This window comes from Xyrauchen texanus, chromosome 2, assembly GCF_025860055.1.
Source record: "Xyrauchen texanus isolate HMW12.3.18 chromosome 2, RBS_HiC_50CHRs, whole genome shotgun sequence".
NCBI classification, from domain to species: domain Eukaryota; kingdom Metazoa; phylum Chordata; class Actinopteri; order Cypriniformes; family Catostomidae; genus Xyrauchen; species Xyrauchen texanus.
The window spans coordinates 36617126-36638590 of record NC_068277.1 but is presented as its reverse complement, the minus strand read 5'-3'; the positions used below and the strand labels follow the sequence as shown (position 1 = coordinate 36638590).

Below are 21465 nucleotides of genomic sequence, written 5' to 3'. Positions count from 1 at the left end.
GAAAAGGTCATTTGAACGTTGCTGTGCACAACTGTAAAGCAGAACAAAATAAAAATACAGACTGCCAACACTCACTTGTTGTCAAATGTGGAGGAGGGACAGAATTGTGAAAGAACGGTATACTTTATGTTGGGCCACTCTAGAAGTTAGCAAATAGCTATAACTGAACCAGAACATTCATTTAGTGTAGGTGTAATTGCAGTGTCCACACAGATTGTGTTCAACCTCATGAGAAAGAACTTTGGTTCTTTAGAGGAGCTATAAGCAGAGCAGAATGTAAACAGATACCACATGTTGTGTAACTTAACGTAATGTATGCATGTGTAGGAAGAAAGACTTTCCATCTCTGTATTTCTTTCTCTCTGAAAAATGCAGTGAAGCCACCTGCAGCAGCTATGTGTGGATCGAGATAATTTTGCTGACAATGTAAAATTGAGCAATATTGTGAATATTGCGATTTATTTTAATGTGCTTTAATTTGGACATTATGTTTCATAGACTGCATCCGTAGACTAATTGTGCAGCCCTGAAGGATTGTGAAATGAATCAAAATAACGCAAAAATGGTGTGATTCATTTGCGCAATTCCAAATATTAGTAACCGCAACAAGATATTATATAAATCTACAAACATGTAATTGTATAACAGAAAAGGAGCAGATTACAGCATTTCGGGAAATGCTGAACATTTTAAACTGTCAAATACACATCATGGGAGTATTCCAGTCACTATGCCCTACTCACTACGAAAGACTCTTGATGTGGGCTCTCTGAAGGGAGCATGGGATCACAGTTTGAATGTAGCCTTCACTAAAAATCTTGTGAAAGGGCCCTTTGTGAAATAATTAACTTTATTACTCTTGTTTGGAACAACCTTTTAAGTGGCATCCCTTCCTAAAGTGCCCTTCAAGGGTGCATAAATGCCATTTGAAAAGCACCCAATAAAAGCTCTTTGAGAATTTGAAGTGAACACAACAGCACTTTTGGTGTCAAAATAAAAGCCAGGTGGAGGTGAAGTAAACAGTACATTACTTTTGTATAATGCAAATTTAGTAATCAGAATAATAATGATAATTCAGCATTATATTATAATAACACCTGAGGTGTCCCACAGTAATAATTTAGTATTATGAAAAATTCTTTGCACAAAAATGTACAGTATTATTAAAAAAAATTACCGAATATTTTAAACAATGCTTTTTATTAAGCTACTGTGTATAATTTTAAATGAAATATAAACATAAAGTCCATATCAATGAAAATTATTGAATTTCATTCAATTTAATGAAAAATTTATTATTTTAAATAGTCTTTACAATATTAGATCTACTTGGCAGCAATGGCTGTTTGGATAAAATGATGGTTCCTCTGATTAAACAAAAACGACTTTTGAGCCATTTTAGATCAAATACATAATTATCGAAACATATATCGAATATCGTCAATAGGCTGAAAAATATTGAGATTTTTTTTTTTTAAGCCATATCGCCCAGCCCTAATACTGATCTTGCATGCTGAAGAAAGATTATTTCAGTGAATTAAATCTGCTTGTCTAATAAGCAGCGACTATGTATTGTATTTCTCTAAATGTATCCCATCAAATGCTAGAGAAAGCAGCCATTGGTTGAATGTAGCATTCAAGTTGGAATGCACTTGAATTGAATTGCTGCATTTCTGCCTGGGATCAGATTATTAGAGATCTGCAGTAAAGAGGCATCACCTAGCTACGCTTTCACTCTAACTAACTCTGAAGCCCTGTCACTGCTGTAGTAACCATTCTTCAAATGGTTACAAATTATAAACCTATATCACATAAACTGATATAATATGGCAGCACAGATGCATTTAAACTCGGAAAACATGAGGTGCTTTGTGTGGAAACTTGTGGCTAAGGCAACATGTAGACTAGTTTCCTTACTCTAACGTGCGTTCACACCAGAGGCGGCGAGAGCGTCAAATCGACCGGAAGTCATTCATTTTCAATGACAGCCAGCGTCTCTCGGCGGCGAGAAGCGGCGCGGCGAGTCTTGGGCGGTGTGGGCGTCAGATGAAAGTTCAAGTGCAGTCAACATATTGGTAATGAGCTGTGACGCGGTTCGGCGGCAACCTATTGGAATATAGAAGTGCTCCGCTCTAGCGAAGTCTAGCGAACACAACAGTGTAAACTTTGGTTCCCACCAAACATTAGTTCCGAAGATAAAATGGAGGAGAAACTAATTATTGCCGTGGCGGGTTTCCCAGTAATATATGATCTGTCCCTGTTTGCTTACAGGGATATAAAACAACCAAGACCACAGTTATTATTACAAATGTATTTTATTTTGAAAACAAACAACTATAATTTTAATTACTTTCTGCCATCGATCGATTTCTTATTTTCACATTTTAAAGAGTTCATGAGGATATACGCTACTTGTGATAGGTCGGCAAAAAGTAAATGGTCGACATGTCTGGATGTTTAAATTGCGGCCCCTTTAAATATAGTTCACAAAACAAAGCATTCTAAACAAACGTTGCCGCCTATTTCAACTACGTCAGAGCGTCCTCGAGCGTTGAAGGCAGGGCAGCCAGAGGGAATTTTGATGCTCTCTGGTGTGAACGTACGGTTAGTGTTTAGACTCACTTCAGCTCAGGTCACCAAAGAAAATATTTGTTGCAAATTAATGTGCATTGTTGTTAATGAAGTAATCATTCCTTTAGCAATTAGAGGTTCTGTCATGTTCAGTTAATTTCTCCCTCTCTTTCCAGGCTGCATGAGGAGATAAAGGACTTTTATGAGTACATTTCTCCTCGTCCAGAGGAGGAGCACATGAGGCAGGAGGTGGTGGACAGGATCGAGAAAGTCATCAAGGACCTGTGGCCCAATGCCGAGGTTAGTATTACTCATACTCATAGTTTTAGTTAACCTGATTGTCTATATGGTTGGGAAATGGAAAGATAGTATATGTATAGTTTTATACATTTTTTAATACAATATATTTATACTTGCCAATTGCCTGAAAAAACCTTGTCCCCCACATCTGGTACACTGCGTATGTGACATTTACAGTTATTAGTTCATTTTGTTTTCTAATGTCAAACATTTGTGCAAGGAAATGTGCAAAAAAAGACACAGAAAAAGTAGTTATTATTAATTTAAATAATTAAAAGCAAAACTGTCCCTAGATTTTGTTGTTTTCAATATTAAAAACATACTTTTTAATATTGAATACAAAATGTTGTGGAAATTCCAAGGTCAAAGTTCAGAGGAAAAAGAGGCTTCTCAAATGTGGTGGCTTTCCCACCATGTTGAAAAAGATAGAAATGTAAAAAAATTTCACAAGGTTCATTTAAAAAGATAATTTCTGTTTCATTATTTAATGTTCATTTTAGATTTTTATTTGTGATTAGATTGATTTTATGTATGATTTGTTGATTTTAGTTTGAACAGTGGTGTATGTTTTGTGATGTTATTGACACCATAATAGATAATGAATCTTTTAAGAGAATTATTGCTGGTGTTACAACCTTTGCTTCATTCGTGAAACAAAATAATAAAATAAAGAACAACAGCCAAGTTGTCCTTAATAAATACAAATAAAATCAAGACTCAAACTGTTAAATCTCCGCAAAGTGAGAAATATCAATGGATTTTGAACTAAACTTTTCTAAATGCCTACTACTTCGGTATTTTGGACAATTATGAATGTAGAAGTCATAAATTATTGTTTTATGTTGTAAATAGATCACAAAAAGCATTTGTAATTACAGCAAATGTGTGATTAAATGTGTATATTTGTAATTTATTTCCAAGAAGAAGAAAAATCATAGTGGGTGTTGAAACAGTTGAAGTAATTTAAATGAAAAACTGGAAAATGTACTGCTCAAAATGCTGACAGAATGGCAAAATTAAAAAAACTGTTACACTTTACCAGTCCACAGGGGAGCCAAGACCTTATATATATATCTATATAAAAAAGTTGGTTGTTTGTGCAGAAAGAATCCAATATGTGCCAAAGGCCTGATTTGACCCTTGTGTTGTGAAAAATGTCTTGTTATATTTCTGGTCATAAGTGTCTTTATATTTAGTAATGTATTTTGATAGCTGTTTTAAGGATAATCGGTGTAATAACATAAGATATAATGTGCATATATTGTATAATGAACACGGTATTTGAAAGTATCCAAGGCAGTTTTCAAGACATACGGTTTCATTTTCACTTATTTATGCCAGAGGCATGTTTATATTTAGATATTGCAGTGTTGTGTTTGTATCTACCTGCTCTTATTATTTGATGAATAGAGTTAGCATGCCCTCCTGTGTCTCTAACTTTGTCTGAATATGGTTTCTTTTCTAATTTGGTAATATTATTTATGTCAGGTTTGTTACAAACCTGAAACCAGCATACAGTAACAGCGGCAAATGGCTAAATTTAAATGATTAAAGATCAGTGGGTCTCGATCACCCTCTTAGTGTATCTCAGATACTTGATATGAATAGTGTGTCTGTTTCCAATGGTGCAAGAAGAGGCTTTACCTGCTATTTTTGAACCACGCACATGTCATTAAGCCCCTGTGAAACACTGTGAAGGAATATGTGTTCTTGTTTCAAATTCTTATTTTGTCATATACATATTTCTTGTTTAGTCTTAAATTATAGGCATAAATTATTCTGATGCATTAAACATTAACACAATTATTCATTCAGTCAATTTAATTCAACATACTACTGCCAATCACTGTATACTTAAATGAATATTCAGGGATAAATACAACTTGTGCTTTGTGGACAGCATCTGTGACATGCTGTTGATTACCACTGAAAATAATCGCCCCACAATCAAAATAAATAAACAAATAAAACCTTGTCCAACACCAGAAATTATTACTTTAATGGTTAGGTATAATTGAATGAATGCTAAATGTTATTATTAAGGGTACACTGAAAAAATGTTTCTTTTAAAATATTTCATTAGAGTAGACAGAAAATAGAATAGATGGAGAAGAATTACATAAAGTGTAGCCTATTAAGAAAACCTTTAACTACACTACTGGATAATGCAGCAGCAAAATTAACCATAATTTCAGTGAAAATCTTCAGTAAACATGTGCCAGTTCTATTGGCACTTTTTGTGGACCTGGAATGCAGAATTAATTCTTTAGTGGATCTCTTTTGTGTTCACTTTAGTTGTTAGTGATAGGATATCACTGTCGATTTAAATATTATTGAAATGTAATAATTATAATTCATTTATTTTATAGAGTACAATAATATTTTGGTCGTAATTCCTCACCTTTAAATCCCTCTGGCTTTTATTTTGGCAGAACATTCCAGGAAGAACCTTGAGCTGTGCTAAAAACAGTAGTACTTCACTAGCTGTGTGCGTACTACGAGTGTGTCAACAAAGCAGCACTAATTCACTGAAGCATGCTGTGCATGCAGACAATACATTTACTTATTAAATGAATCCTTTGCGATTCACTAAACAATTTTATGGCTTCAAGAGACTTTGAATATAATGCACGAGTCATATGGATTGCTTTAATGGTGCATTTATGCTTTAAAGGCATATTACAGCATGACAGTAATGACTATGACACACAATAACACACAATACCTGAGCACTGGAAAACACTCTGCGCTAATGACCAAGAGAGCGATCACTTCACTTCTGGGGATGTGTACTTTAATGTTCAACAAAAGCAATGCTTTTTCTACATGTGAGTGTTTCTGTTATCAGGTTTTAAAATAATAGTTTCTGTTAAAGTTTTCGACCAAAGTTTTCTGCCTTTTTCCCTGAAAACCAAAAACAGCAATTTATGCCATTTTAGGCCAACAAATTTTGGCAGCCAAAATTTGGGTGCATCCCTAATGCAGAGTAGGGTACGTTGTTGCAGACTTCCATTGTTTCTGTAACGGAAGTGTTATTGTCAGCACGGTTTTTTTTTTTTTGTTTGTTTGCTTTTACAAATTGTGAGGTGAGTTTAAATTATTTTCTGTAGGGAATTGTATGCAGAAAATCTTTTTTCTCCCTGAAAGATATCACTGAAATAAGTGTCCTGAGATAATTCATGGTCTCTGTGACAAGCCTAGACTGTGTAAATCGCAAGCAAAAATGTGACAGTGGGTTAAGTTCAGACATTCTTTGCTCAGACAATCAGAAGACTTTAATGTGCATTCAGCCTGTCAATCATTTTGCACATTCTTGTAGTGTAGTTAAAGCTGATCATTCAGGTTCCAGATTCATGAATGTTGTCAGCTGAGGATTGGTGAATTTGCAAGTAGTTATATTCATAGTGCCATAATGTCTCACTGGAACATGTGTCTGCTTTGCATTTTATAGCTCTCTTATGTTTTAAATATGAAAAGTATAGTTTCACAGGTGGATTGCTGTTGGGAAGGTTTGCTTCTAACCTCTTCTTTCTGTTGACAGGTTCAAGTGTTTGGCAGCTTCAGCACAGGGTTGTATTTACCTACAAGGTAATGATTTGATTAATTTTTCAGCTATCACTCTCAATTTGTCAGGTGGGTAGAGTAGCCAAAAACTGTACTTAAGTAAAAGTACAGTTACTTAAAAAAAATTCTCAAGTAAGAAAGTATCCAATTAAAAGAGTACTCAAGAAGTGAGTAACTCGTTACTTTCACAAATGACATAATAGACATTTACTCCCCTATATTCCATCACATAATACACATTTAATATGTACTACAGAATTATGATTATTATTATTAATGGAACTTCTGTCATCATTCACCATCATGCTGTTCCAAACTGTATGAATTTCTTCCGTGCAAAACAATGAGATATTAGACAGAATATTTGCTTGAGTCACTATTTACTTTCAGTGAATGTGTTTTTTCTCCATATTTTGGAAGTGAATGGTGATTGAGACTGCCAGTCCCTAACATTCTGTCCAACATATTTTGTATTCAACATAATACAAAGAGTCACACGGTTTGGAACAACATGAGGGTAGCGAAATTATGACAGAATATTAAATTATGGCTGAGCTATCACTTTAAAGGGATAGTTCACCCAAAAATGAAAATTATCATGCCATCCCAAATATGGATGACTTCCTTTCTTCTGCAGAACACAAATTAGGCAAAAATTGTTATGCTCCAAAAAGCAAATAAAGGCAGCATGAAAGTAATCCATATGACTCCAGTATTTAAATCCATATTCAGAAGTATAGGTGTGGGTGAGAAAAAGATAAATATTTATAATTTTTTGCTAGACATTCTTCTCCCTGCATTCAGAGAAGAATGTGAATCGCCAAAAATACAAGAACAATGTGAAGGTAAGGTTTCTCATCCACATCTATCACATCACTTCTGAAGATATTGATTTAACCACTGAAGTATTATGGATTCATTTTATGCTGACTTATGTGATTTTGTTTAGCTTTTAAATGTTGCCCCCTATGCATTAATATGGACCAAAAGATCTGAGAAATTCTTCTAAATATCTTAATTTCATTTCAGAAGATGAAAAAGTTATACACATCAGGGATGGCAAGAGTTTGAGTAAATAATGAGAATACATTTTTTTGGGTGAACTATCCATTTTGTGGCAGTGTAGGACTGAATTCTTTGTTTGCCACTCGTTCCCTACTTTTGTTCACTCTTTCTTACCCACTATGCACTCTAATTTTGAGTGTACACTTGATGTGTACTTGACGACGGTTATTTGCCCACAATCCACCCACGGGGAAGACGTACAAGCTAGGAGTTTACTGCTTGCTTCACTCCTGCATTGTTTTATTTCATGCTGAATGTAGTAAATTACTATTTGACAAATCATTACTTTATTAAAATAACATAATGATATATACAGAGACAAAACTTACTGATACATTTTAAAATGTACTCTTTATTTGATAAAATGTGTTTACTCTTGATAATAACACAGTATATATTAAAAATGACAAAAAGAATGAAGATTTATTGTATCAATGTAGTATTTAGTAAGAATAACAAGTAAGGCCCAAGTATTTTAAACGTTCATATGTGACGTTGTTTCTACGACAGCCCCAGAGCTCCGATACTTGGTCAGCGTCCGAATTCACACACTCATTTCATTCACTCACTGCTAAGATATAGTGCACTCACTGCCATTCTCTATATATTAAATAATGGATGAGTGAACGATTTCAGACATAGCCACTCTCTTTGCCATACGATCGCCTCGTGCCCGCACATCTCTACGAGCGTGCCTGTTCAGTAACGCGATTGGCAGAGTGTAAAGGGATATAAACGGGCAAGGAGGAGGCAAGAACCAGCCTGACAATATAAATAATAGATTTAATGATAAACTTAAACAAGACACAAACACACATGATGGTCAGCTGACCGTAAACGTTCTCTCTCTCTAGAGGGATAACACCTTCCGCAGTCAGCCTTTATCCCTCTCGGATGCTTAATTAGCCTGATAAGGGACCGTATGTGTATAATCACGACCCGGCCCGCCCTGTCACATTCTTCCCTCGTTCTCTCAGGCTGGGGAGCCCCCGGCATGACATGTGCTTTACTACCCCCCTCTGTGCAGTTCTCACTGCATTTTTAAAACTCTGAGCACAACAACATATACATGATATCTTGAGTCTTAAAAATAGTTGTAGATGTGTGAGTAAGAGTACTTTTGTTCATCTGACTACATTTATGAGTGTGTCTGTGTTTCGAGGATTAAGATTTGTAATTTTAGCTCTGCTTATCCTGTGATCCAGGGTGTGCATTTTTTTCATAAGAGCCTCTCACACGTCACTTGTGCCAGACATGCTGCAATTATACACCACCTGGATTACTGAATCATGGCTTAGTGAAATAAATCTGTGTGTCTATACACACTTGTGCTAGTCCAAGCATAGTACTCCGTTGTAACATACTTAAAGATGTGTGTTTTGTTTTGTTACAATTCTTTCTTGTATTCCTGTCGGGACTAGGGACTATTTAAAGCGTTAATTCGGTGCGATTAATTTGACAAAAAATAATGCGTTACAAAAATTTACGCAATTAATCGCAATGCCCCGGACCGTAATAAGGAGGATTCCTGAGAAATGCAAGCTTGTAGTACCACCTGTTTACTCCAGTGGGCAGTAATTGCCCTCTGGAGCTGTATGAGCAATGCGCAGTTTATACAGTGAAGAAAACAACCCACAACACAAACATGCATTACGTTCTTGCGTTCATATCACTTGAAGGAGCGCAAATGCGAACTGAGGGATCTCAAGATGTGTTTAAATATTGAGTATTAAACTATATTTAACATGACACAGTGACCTAAACATTTTATGTTTATAACGCAACGCACCCTAGACGCTACACAAGCATGTCTGACATAGGTGTAAATTGACAAGCCCTCATAATAAATCTCAAATTGATTGACAAATTAACTTGTGAAATGTATTGCTGTGAACTGTATGCCAATGATTGACTTATGATCAATAATATGGTAGTAAACAATACATTGTATTCTAAAGTCACTTTTTTGTATTGTCTTATCAATGATTAACTCTTCTGCAACAAGAATGTAAAGCATTTTTATTATCTGAATATTTTTAATTTGATATATATATATATATTAGTATTTAAACAGCTATATAACAGTTCACTGCATTTAGTGAGAGAGCTCACTAAAAATGTATGGATTTATGTTTTGTCAATTAAATCCATTATTTGTGTATTTGCTTAATTTTTAACTCCTCTTTCTCTTTATTCCAGTGATATAGACTTGGTGGTTTTTGGTAACTGGGAGACTTTGCCCCTCTGGACTTTGGAAGAGGCACTACGCAAGAGACGAGTTGCAGATGAGAATACTGTCAAAGTTCTGGACAAAGCAACGGTGCAGTCTTTAATATGTTGGGGTGGGCATTAGGGCTGCAACTAACAATTATTTTGATAATCGATTAATCTAACAAATATTAGAACTATTATTCGTCGGTTATTGCAATGATGAATCTTTAGCTCTTAAACGATTATTCAGCTTGTGCCCTGGCTTAAAAGGGTGTATTAAACGTGCTTCCTAACAATGCAGAGGACAGAATCATCTTTCTAAAAATTCCTCTAAATGACATTCACTGAATTAAAGGGGGAAAAATATTTTTATTAAGTTTAATTCAGTAAAGAAATTCACTGCAGAAAATCCTATTATCAAGTGATTTTTCTGTCTTGTTTTCCATTTAAAAATGTCTAAAAAAATCCTTAAAACAAGATACATTTACTTGAGAAGCAACATAAAAGATATTTAAACTTGATTTAAGAGAATTTATCTTAAATATACAGTAAGTGTATTTTGTATATAAATGTATTTTTTTCAATTGGTTATACTTCTGCAAGTGCAGTAAAGACAAAATATACTTATATTCAAGATCTATTCTCTAAAAGCAAGTCTAAATATCTTTCTTATATGTTGCTTCTCATGTAAATTTTTTAATAATTGTATTTTTAATATTCAACACTCTCAGATAACATTGTTTTTCATCTGCAGTATAGCTGCTAAAGAAATTTACATTGTTTTGAATGAGTTTGTTATTTTTATTGGAAAAAGAGCCAAAACAAATCATAAACGCCGAATGCAAATGCATAAATGTAAACGTATTTTGTTGCAGTGTATAATTGGGCGAAGACTTCCTCTCACTTTTGTGTTCACTTCAATCCATCTTTAACTCACAAAAAAAACAAACTTTTTCTTATTAATAAAGCTGCGTATTGCCAATTTTCTTGACGATATGAAATGCACAGTGACGCATATTTTATGATTTCAAAAGTCATGAGCCATCACGTTATAATCTAGCTTTGGCAAGTGCGGGCTCGATGGACGAGTGTCCCCGTGACAGAGTGTTTATCAGATGGATGCAGATTCAATCTCTCCCCCTTAGATTGGGACATTCGTGCAATTCATAGAAGAGCTGCTGACCGCATAGAGAAATGTTTCGGAGTTTATAATTAATTACATGATCTGCTGCTGTATTATTTGAACTTTAATAAAGCTATAACACATTAAATATAACTGCATTTATGATGTAACGCCCGGGTATTTCCTTTAAAGGGCCCAGACTCCACTTATTCCACAACGAGAGGGCTTCTGAATTTACTTATTTGGTATTTTTGTATAATTCCCTTGTACTTTGTGATGTACATCACCTGAAGCTGTTTGGAAAGTTTAGAGTGCATCTGGACTGTGATCTGTGTAATTCTTCCTCTCCTCAGTCAGGTGTGAACTTCAGTTCTGCTCTCGAGTGTCATCATTAGAGTTTAATGTGATCCCATGTTACGTTAAATAAGATCAAACGACTATTCGACAAGGAACATTTTTGTCGACAATTTTTTTTTATTGTCGACGTTGTCGCTGACATCGACTAATAATTTCAGCCCTAGTGGGCATGCTTGGGGCTTTTATATATTTTCAGACACCTCTGCTTGTCCTTATTAATGCTATGTCTGTGTCTGTGTGTGTGTGTGTGTGTGTGTGTGTGTGTGTGTGTGTGTGTGTGTGTGTGTGTGTGTGTGTGTGTGTGTGTGTGTAGGTCCCTATTATCAAGCTGACAGACTTGCACACAGAGGTCAAAGTGGACATTAGCTTTAATGTACGTAGTGGTGTGAATGCTGCAAACCTCATCAAAGAATTCAAACAGGTGAGTACAATCAAGGTGACTACTTAAATGGGTTACACACTAAAAGAGTTTTTCAATCTTAATTAACGTGGTTTTCATAATGGGCACATTTTCTGTGGTCCAAATCCAAGTATGATTGTACCCAGCACCCCTCCACAGTGTTGGTCAGTGTTGGAAACCTGGTGCTTTTCCATCATCAACTTGCATCATCATAAATGTGCACATGATGGAAAAAACAACGTCGGCTGCCGGTGTGTGGTGTTTTTTTTTTTTTTTTTAAAATTCGTTTGGTGTCATTAGACACCAGAGTGAATGACACTTGCACATCTGTGCTTCGCGTGCCATAATTCAGCAGATATCCATGTCCAGGAGAAGGCGATTTTATTTAATTCTTGCAAACTTTTGTTTTTTTGAGACAGCTGGTTGCAGGCAGTATTTGCAGCACTGCTTATGTTCCCCTGCCACTCATGCTGCACATTGTCATGAAAATGCACAAGTTATTACATTTATTTACTTCCAGAACAAGTGCAAGCTCGAGTACAGCTTGCTTTTTCATGCAAACCGTGCCACAGTTCCATTGCAAGGTAGTCTTTGGTTCGGTACCACGGCCCACAAAACTGCTTTCATATTAACCATTTTCCATGTGAACTGTGCTCTGTTTCAGACTAAACTACCAGAGTAAAAGCACCATAAAAGTGAAACAGAAATGCTGATTTTGAATTAAGCTGTTTAGGTTTTAGAAACGGTCATGTGAAGCAAATATATTAGAACTTCACCAGGGGCCATGAAATACCCTCCTCGAAGATTCATGTTTTTACTTGTTTGAATTTGTATGTGTGTTTCAGCGATTCCCCGTGTTACCGTATCTGGTGCTGGTTTTGAAACAGTTTTTACTGCAGAGAGAGCTGAATGAAGTTTTCACCGGAGGAATTGGATCATACAGTTTATTCCTCATGGCTGTCAGCTTCTTACAGGTAACGACTTCAACACATTCACTCACATATACACACATACACTTACAAGCATCTTAATAACATACACTCACTGAGCACTTTATGAATAAAACTATGGTCCTAATAAAGTGCCCGACATTTTCATCTGCTGTTGTTGCCCGTCTGCCTCAAGGTTCGACTTGTTGTCCTGCTATTGATGCTATTCTGCTCACTACAATTGTACAGAGTGGTTATCTGAGTTATTGTAGCCTTTCTGTCAGCTCGAACCAGTCTGTCCATTCTCTGTTGACCTCTCTTATCATCAAGGATTTTCCGTCCGCAGAACTGCTGCTCATTGAATATTTTATTGTATTTGGCCCCATTCTGAGTAAACTCCTAGAGACTGTTGTGCGTGTAAATCCCAGGAGATCAGCAGTTACAGAAATACTCAAGCAAGCCCATCTGGCACCAACAATCATGCCACGGTCCAAATCACTGAGATCACATTCTCTCCCCATTCTGATGGTTGATGTGAACATTAACTGAAGCTCTTGTCCCTTATCTGCATGATTTTATGCATTGCATTGATGCCACACGATTGGCTGATTAGATAATCACATCAATAAGTAGGTGTACAGGTGTTCCTAATAAAGTGCTCTGTGAGTGTACACTCTGCAAACACATACATTAGGGTTGGGCGATCTTCTCCATAGTCAGATCATCCTATCGGGGGGCGGTGTTCACAATCAAACCAACTGTATCGCTGGTTGGATGCTTGGTGGTACTATGGGGTAATTTTAATTAAGCAGGTTTAGTGTTAAGCCTACAAAATAGGGGACCTGGGTAGCTCAGTGAGTATTGACACTGACTACCACCCCTGGAGTTGCGAATTTGAAACCACGATGTGCTGAGTGCTCCCGCCAGGTGTCCTAAGCAACCAAACAAATTGGCCCAGTTGCTTGGGAGGGTAGAGTCACATGGGGTTACCTCCGCATGGTCGCTATAATGTTTGGTTATCACTCTCGGTGGGGCGTGTAGTGAGTTGTGCGTGGATGCCGCGAAGAATAGCGTGGGGCCTCCACATGTGCTACGTCTCTGCGGTAACGCGCATAACAAGCCTCGCGATGAGATGCGGTCGACGGTCTCAGATGCGGAGGCAACTGAGATTGGCCACCCGGATTGAGTCACTACGCCACCATGAGGACTTTGGGAATTTGGCATTCCAAATTGGAGAGGGATAAAAAAATTTATAAAAAATTAAGCCTGCACAATAAAGCAAGACACCTTGATTTCAAACTTTGAACTTTTATTTTTTATTTATTTTAAATAGAAATTCAAATTAAACTGGAAAAAATTAAGTGCAATTAAAATGTGTGCTGTTCATTTTGAATGATGACTTTTTACAACAACAGTTGTGAAGGACCTCTCTTTAGAAACTAACCTACTTAATTCATGCATTTTCTACCAGTCACATATTTCGTTGTCCAGAAAAATACATGTGTGTGAATAAATTTGTTTTGTTCCCTCCTTCACAAAATAAATAAATAAATATATATATTTATATTTATATTTATATATATATCTATCTATCTCCAATTACATCAGCAACCCCCAGGCTGAGGGATTGGTTAATATTCTTGCTTTAGTGATGTTGCATTGAAAATGTTATTATTATTATTATATATATATATATACCGTAATTTCCGGACTATAAGCCGCAACTTTTTTCCCACGCTTTGAACCTCGCTGCTTATACAATGATGCGGCTAATATATGGATTTTTCCCGCTTTCAAATTTTATAACAAAATAAAAAAAAAACATTCTGTGACGTGCTCAGTTTTTTGGCGTGAAGCTTTCATTAGACCAATGAAATTGCCGAACGGGTTAAGGTCAAAACAGCTTTTTTGTTTACTGTTTAGATTAAATCGAAGGCTCAAACTTCCCATCATTCTGATTACGGTAGTAATTTTGTCACCCTCACCATGGCAAAGACATGGAGAAACGCCGTATGATGCTGCTTTCAAGTTGAAGGCGATTGATCTGGCTGCTGCACAGGAGCTTGGTCTTAATGAGTCGATGATAAGACGCTGGAAACAGCAGTGTGAGGAATTGACTCAGTGCAAAAAGACAACTAAATCTGAGGCTATACTCCGACACCGAAGGAGATGACTTCAGTGGTTTCAGTGCACAGGACGAGGAAGATAGTGACCAATGACTTGGTAGGCTACTGTTTACTGCAAATGTTTTATTACAAGCCGTGTGTGGCAGCGGGGGCGTGGTCAAGCGCCCGTCCGGGAGAGAAAAGCTGTAAGGGCTTACACCTGCGCTTAAATTATGTCTAACACCGGTGTCTAATTTCAAGTGCCCTGCTTCACGTGTCCTTCTTGGGAAAACTGTCACACGGGCACCAGTGTGACAGTTTTCAGCAGGGCACTTGACGTTCCAGGTAAGGCTTTTAATGGCCACAGCAATGTTTACAATCAATTTTATAAAGTTTCTCAATTCTTCTATGCGCCAACACTAGACTGACGTGTGTCACTTTCTCAGCTCTGTGGCTGCTGCCTTTTTATGCCGCTCTCCCCATGCTTACTGAAATTAGACACCGGTGTTAGACATAATTTAGCTCAGGTGTAAGCGCCCTTACCGCTTTTCTCTCCCGGACGGGCGCTTGACCACGCCCCCGCTGCCACACCATGTTTCGTTAAAGCCTGAGTAAAGTTCATTTGTTTCAATGTACCGGTAGGTACCTGCGGCTTATAGACTGGTGCGGTTTATTTATGTTCAAAATAATATTTTATTTAAAAATCAGTGGGTGCGGCTTATATTCAGGTGCGCTCAATAGTCCGGAAATTACGGTATATAAAATTATCTAACCACTTTTCCATTTACCACCTGGCAAGTATCCATCTAAACATGCAAGTGGAAAATTACTTGCACAAATATAAGAAAGAAACAAGCAAACAAACAAATATATATATCTCTATATCCCTCCAAAAACTAAATAATTGCCCCATTTCCCAATGACAACTTTTCAAAAGCCGCCACCCTTTCCATCTCTGTGCACCACTCCGGAAATGGGGGTGCACCAGCTGACCTCCAAACCCTCAAAATAATCTGCCTGGCGATCAACACACAAGTCAGAACCCAATTCTCTAGGTGACTATTCCCCACATCGATGATCGCCCAAAACACAAATTCTGGGGCTAAACGAAACCCGAGTGCCCACCACGTCACACAAAAAATTCTGAATCTTCAACCAAATTTCTGGATCTCAATACATCACCAAAAAACTTGGGCTCCATCCTCTGATTGGCATCGCCAGCAGGTGTTTGTATCTTTAAGACCAAGCCTATACAATCTAGAGGGGGTCCAATAAAATTGATGTAAAATCTTGAAATGCATAAGATGCACCCTTGCATCTCTAGATGCAGACTTGATGTTTTTAAGAATCCTAGCCCACACTCCCTCCTCCAGTACCAAGTAGAAATCTTTCTCCCATAATCTCTTGATTGAAGTCAAAGCACCGTCCCCCAGACTCGGAATTATAAGTGAGTAATACACTGATGTTCATGACCTTTTCCAAAGCAGTAATCACAACTCCCAGTGTATCTGCTGCTTTAGGGTTGTGTGCTACTCCCAAAAATAGTACACAGTAGGTGGCGCTGTTGTAAATGCCTATTAAACTGAGATCTGGGGATCCAAAATGTTGAACAAAATGTTCAGAATATTAACCTCCTTCACAATCCACTCTGACCAGCAGAAAGGGGACTTATTAATACATCATTTTGGTTTTGCCATATACTTGAGGCTACATTTAAATAAATGTCTGAGTTAAACACTCTGGACACTTTTGTCCATACCGAGTGCAAATGCGAAATAACAGGGTGTAACTTCTCAGATTAGTTTGATAGAAAGGCTTTGCAGTGGTGAGATAGGGGCAAGAACATCAGGGAGGGGCTCTCTCAGGTGGAAGCATCCAATAAGCCAAATGTCTGAGACCAAATGCATAATAATAAAACAAAATCTTGGGTAGGCCTAGCCCAACTTTGTCAATCGGCCTATGTAACTTGTTGAAATGTAGTATGGGACACTTACCATTCCAAATGAAGTACTTCACTATGTTCTCATATTGCTTGAAGATAGGGGGGACATCTACAGGGAGAGATTGTAGCAGGTAGTTCATTTTTGGAATACAATTAATTTTAATAACAGTAACCTTCCCAATCATAGATACATTAAATGATGCCCATCTCTCCACATTGCTCGAAAAACTTTTAATTAGGGGATCAAAATTAACTAACTAAAACAGACAAATTTTCAGGGAATAAAATGCCCAAATACTTGATACCCTGTTTTGGCCACTGGAAGATGCCCGGCAGTAAAGCCGTTACTGGGTAGTACGCTGTCTGTGCCAAAGCTTCGGATTTAGACCAACTGACTCTGTATCCTGAGAACTTAAAAGAACTTAAAAGGTATTAATAATTCTGTGAAGGCAAGGCAAAAATCTAGTGGGGTTTGAGACAAATAATTAAATATCGTCTGCATAAAGCAAATGCTTATGCTCCACATCTTCCCATCTTATCGCTGCTGCTAATGAGTACAGGGAAAGGCAGAACAATAATGGGGAAAGAGGGCAACCCTGCCAATGTTAAAATAATCTGAAATTAATCCATTTGCGTGTACTGCCACTACCGGGTGTCTATTAAGTAACTTAATCCATCCAATAAAAGTATTCCCTAACCTATACATTTCCAAGATAATCCCATTCTACCATATCAAGCACCTTTTCAGCATCAAGTGAGATGGCAGCGACTGGAATCTAATCATTCGCAACTAACCACATTATATTGATGAAAACCTAATGTTATCAGAAGAGCTATGGACCCGAATGAACCCCGCCTGATCTGTTTGTATATAAGATGTCATAACTTAATCAGTTAGCCAAAATGTTTTGACAATTTTAACGTTTATCTGAATCAGAGAAATTGTGACTGTTGTTATTACATTTCTCTTGGATCTTTGTCCTTTTTAAGAAACAGATTGATCTGGGCTTGTCATGGTTGGCAGAAGCTTTCCATTTGTTAGTGATTCTGTATAAACTTCTAACAAAGTGGAGCCAGTTCTGTAGCATAAGATCTAAATAATTCAGTGGCAAAGCCATCTGGAACTGGAGCCTTGTCTATTGGCAAGGCCTTAATTACCTCGTCAAGCTCCTCCAAGTTTATCTCAGAATTGTTTGCTCAGTCATCAGTTTAGGGAGATCTAATGGTTCCACAAAGTTTCTAATATCTTCATCTGTAGACGAAGACGTGTAACTATAAAGATCAAGAATTCTTTAAAAGCAATAATATCAATGGCCGAGGTAAAATTTTCACCACCAGCAGATTTCACTGAGGGAATGGTAGAAAAATACTCTCTGCTTTATATATCTGGCCAAAAGCTTCCCTGCTTTGTCCCCCAACTCAAAATATAAAAAAGACTGTCTTGCCCTAAATAACCAAAACTTCACCCTCCGTGACAAAATAGTATTATATCTGTATTTCAATGAGGGTCAATTCTCTGAGGCCATCAGATGACATTCGGCGCCAGTTCTGTCTCTGTACTTTTAATATTCTCTTCCAACTCCACGAGATCTCGTGCTTTGGATTTTTTGATGAATGAGGCATACTGTGTGATCTGACCCCTAAGAACTGCCTTAAGTGCCTCCCAAGCCATGCCCACAGAGGATACTGTGGACCAGTTGGTCTCCATAAAATCATTGATTTCAGCCTTTATCATTTGTTGGAAATCAGGATTCTCCATATGTGGCAACACCTCTAAACTCACCAGGGCGTGATCCGAGACTAAGATGTTTCCAATTGAGCAATCGATGACAGAATAAATGAGGGACTTGGATATAAAAATAAAAAATCCATTCTAGAATAAATCTTATGGACTGATGGAAAAAATTTAGAGTCCCTACCAGATGGGTTCAAAAGTCTCCAAATATCTGTAAGACCAATATTTTTACATATCCTGTAAAGCATCAGTGTTGTCAGTCGGATTGCTCAAGTCTGGTGCTTTTGTACAAATTTTGTGAGACAGAATTATCTAATAGAAAATAATCTATAAAACAAACTCCAGCCAATAGGCAGAATAAACACAAACAACGTGTAGATTCATTCACAAAACTGTCTCGAAGGTGTGTTCCTCCTCAAAACAAATTCCAGCCTCTAGCGCGACCAGCACACACACACACACAATATAAAGCTGTTCAGATTCCTCGGACATTCAAGGAATGTTCAAACGAATGTTCAGTGAACCGGCTATTTCCTGAGTGCAGGAGATTATCTAATCATTCCAATGTCCTGCAAAAAATACTCCACGAAACAAACTCCATCCAATTGGAGGCATAAGCACAAAGAACAAGCAGATTCATCAACAACTGTCCCGTGTTATTCCACAATACAAAATCCAGCCTCCAGTCGGAACCAGCACAAAAAGAAACAAAAATGGCACCCAGCTTCCTCGGACATGCAAGTGTATGTTCAGCGAAACAAGCCCATTTGGAGGCACGTGAGAAACACACCATGACTTCCTACAAAAAACATATTTTGCGGCCATCCTTAGGATCTATTTTGAATTTGTCCGGAAAGATCAGAGCAAAAGCAATCTTCCATTGATGTAAGACTTTCTTGCATTCCTTGAATCTATCACGTTTCTCTCTTGTCAAATTTGCCAAATTGGGAACAAGAAAATGATGAGATACTTCCAAGAAGCTCCTCGCCTCATGCAACGAGATCTTTATCAGATGATCTCAGATATTTGGCCAGAATTGATCCATAAGACTGTCTCCCTCAGCCAATCTCCGGGTCAAGACTCTGTGAGTTTGCTCGATTTCCAGCTTATGGCCTGTTATGTCGAGCAGACATGGGATTTCAACATACCTCTACCTTCTTCATGCTCAGTAATTCCAAAAGTTCAGACGTTGTTTCGCCTATTACGATTCTCCAAATCCTCCAACTTCTCCCAAATGCTTTCCAAGTCTATCTTGGTCGCTAGCGGGTAAGCAACCAATTCCCTCTCCAATGACTCCAGATAATCAATCAGTCTCTTGACGTGTCCGATTCTTGTAACCAACTCAGATAATTTAGTTTCCATTGCAGTAATCGATTGACTTATTACAGCAAGATCCTCTAAGTCAGCAACAACTTTCGTCAGCATCACAGACATGCTCGCCAGTTGCCGTTGAATTTCTCCCACCGCACCATCCAAACCGAGTCCTTGGTCTGCGGGCCTGTCTGAGGTATCAGCTTTTAATATCTCCAGAGATATCCGATAACCGATATCTCCATTTTGAATTCTTTACCATGTTGACTTCAAAGAACAAATATGTAGAAGGGTGTATTGAATCTCACCGGTTTATGACATAATAATTATAAGCTAGCAAAGTGTGCAGAGCTTGCAGTTTACACTTCTGCTCTTCGCATGGCATCACGTGACTCCAGGGGAACGTGTTTTTGTATTATTTTATGTTTTAAACACAGATGTATAGGCTGCAGAGTTATAGTTACAATTAACTGCTCTGTGGAATAAAGCGAACTGAACACAAAGCACCTCCAGAGCTGAGATGTCTGAGGTCATTTGCAGCACTCATAGACGATACTGTTCTTGCAAAAAAAGACATCCTTTTACATGCATGTGTTCCACGAGACTGCACGCATCCATACAAACAGTATGTCATAGATGCGCATAGATGGCTTTTCTGTCATCTGTTCTTAGTAATATAATAAAATGTGTTTTTTCAAGCACGTGTCTGTGCAAATTATTTGTATTATTTGATAATAATAATAGCCTAATAATAATAATAATTATTATTATTATTAATAATTTAATACATCAATAAGAAAACAAGCCAAATATCGTCTTGACATTGTCAAAGGCATCAGCTATTGGCTATCACTCTGACCATCGTCTATCCCCAAGATCATCGTCTATCGGCACAACCCTAACATACATATTTCACATATGAATGAATAGAAATACATACTCAACACCGTGGAATAAGGAAGATGTAACGCTTCATCTTGCTTCATCTATTATCGATAATATGTGCCTCAGCAAAACCACTATTTCATGATTATAATTTATCTCTTGGTCACAATTACATTTTCATAAAATTTGTAACTACTTTATTTTTTAGATGCACTACCGAGAGGATGTATGTAGTCCAAACTCAAATCTGGGTGTGCTGCTGATTGAGTTTTTTGAGCTGTATGGTCGGCATTTTAACTACCTGAAGACGGGGATCAGGATCAAAGATGGTGGCTCATATGTGGCCAAAGATGAAGTGCATAAAGGCATGCTAGATGGGTACAGACCCTCTATGCTTTACATTGAGGATCCTGTGCAGCCAGGTACATACACAAACATATTGACGTTTAGAATGCATGCACACAAATACTTTTAAAACAGTTAAATGGTGGAGACAATCTGTCTTTTTGTGTGTGTCTGTGTGCCACAGAAAACGATGTCGGGCGAAGTTCGTATGGGGCGATGCAGGTGAAAGACGCTTTTGATTATGCTTACGTTGTCTTAAGTCATGCTGTATCCCCTATCACCAAGTACTATCCTAACAACAAGTCGGAGAGGTGAGACAAAGAAACATAAAAGATACAGACTTGTTGTGTGAGAGAGAGAGAGTGTATGTATATGTATAAGTGTATATGTGTGTGTGCTTCAATTTCTTAGTAGGTGTAGTTGATCTGAATGCTTTTGTAGACGTTGTTGTTGTTATTAACTGTTATAATTGTTAACTTAAATGCATCTGAGATTTAAAATCAGGGTCTACTTAGGATTTATGACTTGTCCAACTAGTGGTGTTTACTAAGCATCACTGTTACAACTGCTCATACTTTGATATAATAAAAAGTTATTATATATAAATAAAATTACATTGAAT

At 37.3% G+C, this 21465-nt stretch overlaps 1 protein-coding gene across 1 annotated transcript in view; it reads left to right on the top strand.

The window, feature by feature from the left end:
- Positions 1-21465, top strand: part of tent4b (terminal nucleotidyltransferase 4B) — a 38369-nt gene that overhangs the window by 14893 nt on the left and 2011 nt on the right. The window contains exons 2-8 of the mRNA XM_052090947.1: positions 2748-2871; positions 6413-6459; positions 9700-9820; positions 11505-11612; positions 12437-12565; positions 20707-20920; positions 21028-21154. Of these exons, the coding sequence (XP_051946907.1) occupies positions 2748-2871; positions 6413-6459; positions 9700-9820; positions 11505-11612; positions 12437-12565; positions 20707-20920; positions 21028-21154 (870 nt within the window). The remainder of the gene's footprint in view (positions 1-2747; positions 2872-6412; positions 6460-9699; positions 9821-11504; positions 11613-12436; positions 12566-20706; positions 20921-21027; positions 21155-21465) is intronic.